Source organism: Motacilla alba, unplaced genomic scaffold (genome assembly GCF_015832195.1).
Source record: "Motacilla alba alba isolate MOTALB_02 unplaced genomic scaffold, Motacilla_alba_V1.0_pri HiC_scaffold_28, whole genome shotgun sequence".
Classification (NCBI taxonomy): Eukaryota; Metazoa; Chordata; class Aves; order Passeriformes; family Motacillidae; genus Motacilla; species Motacilla alba.
This window is the reverse complement of record NW_024037374.1, coordinates 4806339-4809647: the sequence shown is the minus strand read 5'-3', so window position 1 is coordinate 4809647 and position 3309 is coordinate 4806339. Positions and strand designations below refer to the sequence as shown.

General features: G+C 55.6%; 1 protein-coding gene across 1 annotated transcript; it reads right to left on the bottom strand.

The window, feature by feature from the left end:
• Window positions 1–1909: 1909 nt before the first annotated feature.
• LOC119696424 (olfactory receptor 14A16-like) lies at window positions 1910–3071 on the bottom strand. The gene has a single exon (XM_038126158.1). The coding sequence runs from the start codon at window positions 2992–2994 to the stop codon at window positions 1945–1947; it is 1050 nt and encodes a 349-aa protein (XP_037982086.1). The 5' UTR covers window positions 2995–3071; the 3' UTR covers window positions 1910–1944.
• Window positions 3072–3309: the final 238 nt, after the last annotated feature.

The following is a 3309-nucleotide window of genomic DNA, read 5'->3' as shown; positions in this document are numbered from 1 at the left end:
CATCTGGGGAACTCCAGGCCTGTCAGGCTGACCTGGGTGCCAGGCAAGGTGATGGAACAGATCACCCTGAGTGCCATCACAGGGCACCCACAGCATGGCCGAGGGATCAGAGCCAGCCAGCGGGGATTTCATTATCTGCATTGATGATCTGCATGAGGGGACTGAGTCCAGCATCAGCAAATCTGCAGATGACACCAAGCTGGGTGTGAGTGTGGATCTGCTGGAGGGCAGGAGGGCTCTGCAGAGGGACCTGGACAGGCTGGATCCAGGGTCCAAATCCAACCAGGTGAGGTTGAACAAGACCAAGTGCCGGGTCCTGCGATTTGGGCACAACAACCCCTGCAGCGCTCCAGGCTGGGGACAGAATGGCTGGAGAGCAGCCAGGCAGAAAGGGACCTGGGGACACTGATGGACAGCAGGCTGGACATGAGCCAGCAGTGTGCCCAGGTGGCCAAGAAGGCCAATGGCTGCTGGCCTGGCTCAGGAATGGTGCGGCCAGCAGGAGCAGGGCAGTGATTCTTCCCCTGTGCTCGGCACTGGTGAGACCACACCTCGAGTGCTGGGTCCAGTTCTGTGTCCCAAATTTAGGAAGGACATGGAGCTGCTGGAGCGTGTCCAGAGAAGGGCAACAAGGCTGGTGAGGGGTCTGGAAAACAAATCCTGTGAGGAGTGGCTGAGGGAGCAGGGGGTGTTTATCCTGGAGAAGAGGAGGCTCAGGGAGACAAGGTGGTGTCAGGACACAGGTTGGACTTGATGATCTCCAAGGTCTTTTCCAGCCTTGCTGATTCTGTGATTCTCTGGAACCAGCCTTGGAGCAGCTACAGGATGAGCCCTGGGCCTCCCCTTCAGAAGCTCCAGCAGCCCAGGTCCCTCAGCTTCTCCTGCCAGCCCCAAAGCCCATCCTGTCAGTCCTGCAGAGCCTCTGCAGCCCCTCCTCATTGCCCAGAACAGGGAGCCCCACAGGCAGACACAGCAGCCCAGATGGGCCCCCTGGCCTGTGGTGCCTCTGGCAAGGGAGCAGCACCAGGCACTGCAGGAGCCTGCAGACAATTCCTGCAGCACTTGTAGGATGATCCTGCTCCCCAAGGGACGTTCCCATGGTGCCAAGTCAGGAACTGCAATGGGGAGTGGGGCCAGAGAGGAAAGGGGAAACAGGGATGGGCTGTTTGCAGGGGAGGGGGCAGGGGTGGGCAATAGGAAGAAATCTGGAGCAGGAGAGGGGAAGCAAAGGTGAAGCCAAGGAAATGCTTGGGGCTGTTTGGGGGTGGCTGCCAGGCAGCCCTGGCTCTGAGCAACAGCGTCTGCAGTGGGACAGGAAACTCCCAGCTCATGGGAACAAACTTTCTGGCTGACAGCAGAGGCCACGATAAACCTGAGTGCTTTCCTGCCATCCCCCAGCCCTTCCTGGCCCCAGGGGCTGATGGCATTTGTGCTCCCTCAGGGTCATGTCCCCACACCAACAGCATGGGGGTGCTCCCGCCTGCTGTGTGCAATGCAAACAGGGGCTCCTGAGCCAGTGCTGCCGTGCCTGTGCCTGCAAGGATGCAGCACCTCTGGGAGCTGGGGGAGAGGCCAGGGCTGCAGAGGGGGGATGTTGTTGGCAGCTCCATGAGGACGCTCTGGGATGCTGCCCTGGGCTGTCCAGTGCACTGGGGATGGATCAGCCCCTGCTCTGCTGCTCCTTCCCGTCTGCCCCAGGGCCCTTGCAGAGCCCCAGCCATGCTGTTTGCCCCCTGCCATTGAGAGCTCAGCTCCTCATCAACATAGTCTGGGGCCACAGCAAATTTTGAGAGAAACAAAATGAGAAATGGTACAAACCATCGTATTTCTTTGTGGACACTATTAAAAAAGTAAAACAAAGCAAAAGAACATCCAAAATAAAACCAACACGATGTATCAAACCTGACTTTTATTACAGGTGATTTGCAGAAACTAGCCAGCAGCTTAATGCTTCTCAAGTTTTCCAGTGATCAGTGTCCACACTGCAGCCTTGAGCTCCTGGTTCCTCAGGCTGTAGATGAGGGGGTTCAGGGCTGGAGGCACCACCGAGTACAGAACTGACAGGGCCAGATCCAGGGATGGGGAGGAGATGGAGGGCGGCTTCAGGTAGGCAACTGTGCCAGTGCTGATAAACAGGGAGAGCACAACCAGGTGAGGGAGGCAGGTGGAAAAGGCTTTGTGCCGTCCCTGCTCAGAGGGGATCCTCAGCACGGCCCTGAAGATCTGCACATAGGAGATCACAATGAACACAAAACAGCCAAAAGCTAAACAGACACTAACAGCAAGAAGCCCAAGTTCCCTGAGGTAGGATTTGGAGCAGGAGAGTCTGAGGATCTGAGGGATTTCACAGAAGAACTGGCCCAGGGCATTGCCATGGCACAGGGGCAGGGAAAATGTATTGGCTGTGTGCAGCAGAGCGTAGAGAAAGACACTGGCCCAGGCAGCTGCTGCCATGTGGGCACAAGCTCTGCTGCCCAGGAGGGTCCCGTAGTGCAGGGGTTTGCAGATGGACACGTAGCGGTCGTAGCACATGACGGTCAGGAGGGAAACCTCTGCTGACATGAAAAAGGCAAAGAAAAATACCTGTGCAGCACATCCTGAGTAGGAGATGGTGCTGGTGTCCCAGAGGGAATTGTGCATGGCTTTGGGGACAGTGGTGCAGATGGAGCCCAGGTCGCTGAGGGCCAGGTTGAGCAGGAAGAAGAACATGGGCGTGTGCAGGTGGTGGCTGCAGGCTACGGCGCTGATGATGAGGCCGTTGCCCAGGAGGGCAGCCAGGGAGATGCTGAGGAAGAGGCAGAAGTGCAGGAGCTGCAGCTGCCGCGTGTCTGCCAGTGCCAGCAGGAGGAAGTGGCTGATGGAGCTGCTGTTGGACATTTCTTCACTCTGGGCATCGTGCACTTTTGAAAGAAGACATTGACAAGCTGGGAAAAACTTCTTTGAGTCAGTCCTATGTATTTTATTTGGAATCCTATCGAAATTACTCCTCTTCATGTGAAGGTTCTTTCCTAAATATTTTTCAGTTTGGGTTTGTGTAGTTGAGTTGCTTTTTTGTCTTTAGCATTGCTCTCAGCCTGAACACTGGAGAGCCCAGAGGGAAAACAGGGCTCCCGTGCCCCAGTGCAGGCAGACTTGCTGGGTCCCACACAGGTGTCCTTGGGTCATCACACCTCCCTCTGTTTCATTGTGATTGCACTTTAAATGCATTAAAAAAAAAAAAAAAAAAGAAAAAAGTGGAGTTTTTAAAGGGTACAGTTTCAAAGTCAATCTCTCAAAACTCTTCTCTCTTTCCCTGTGTACCTGAACAGG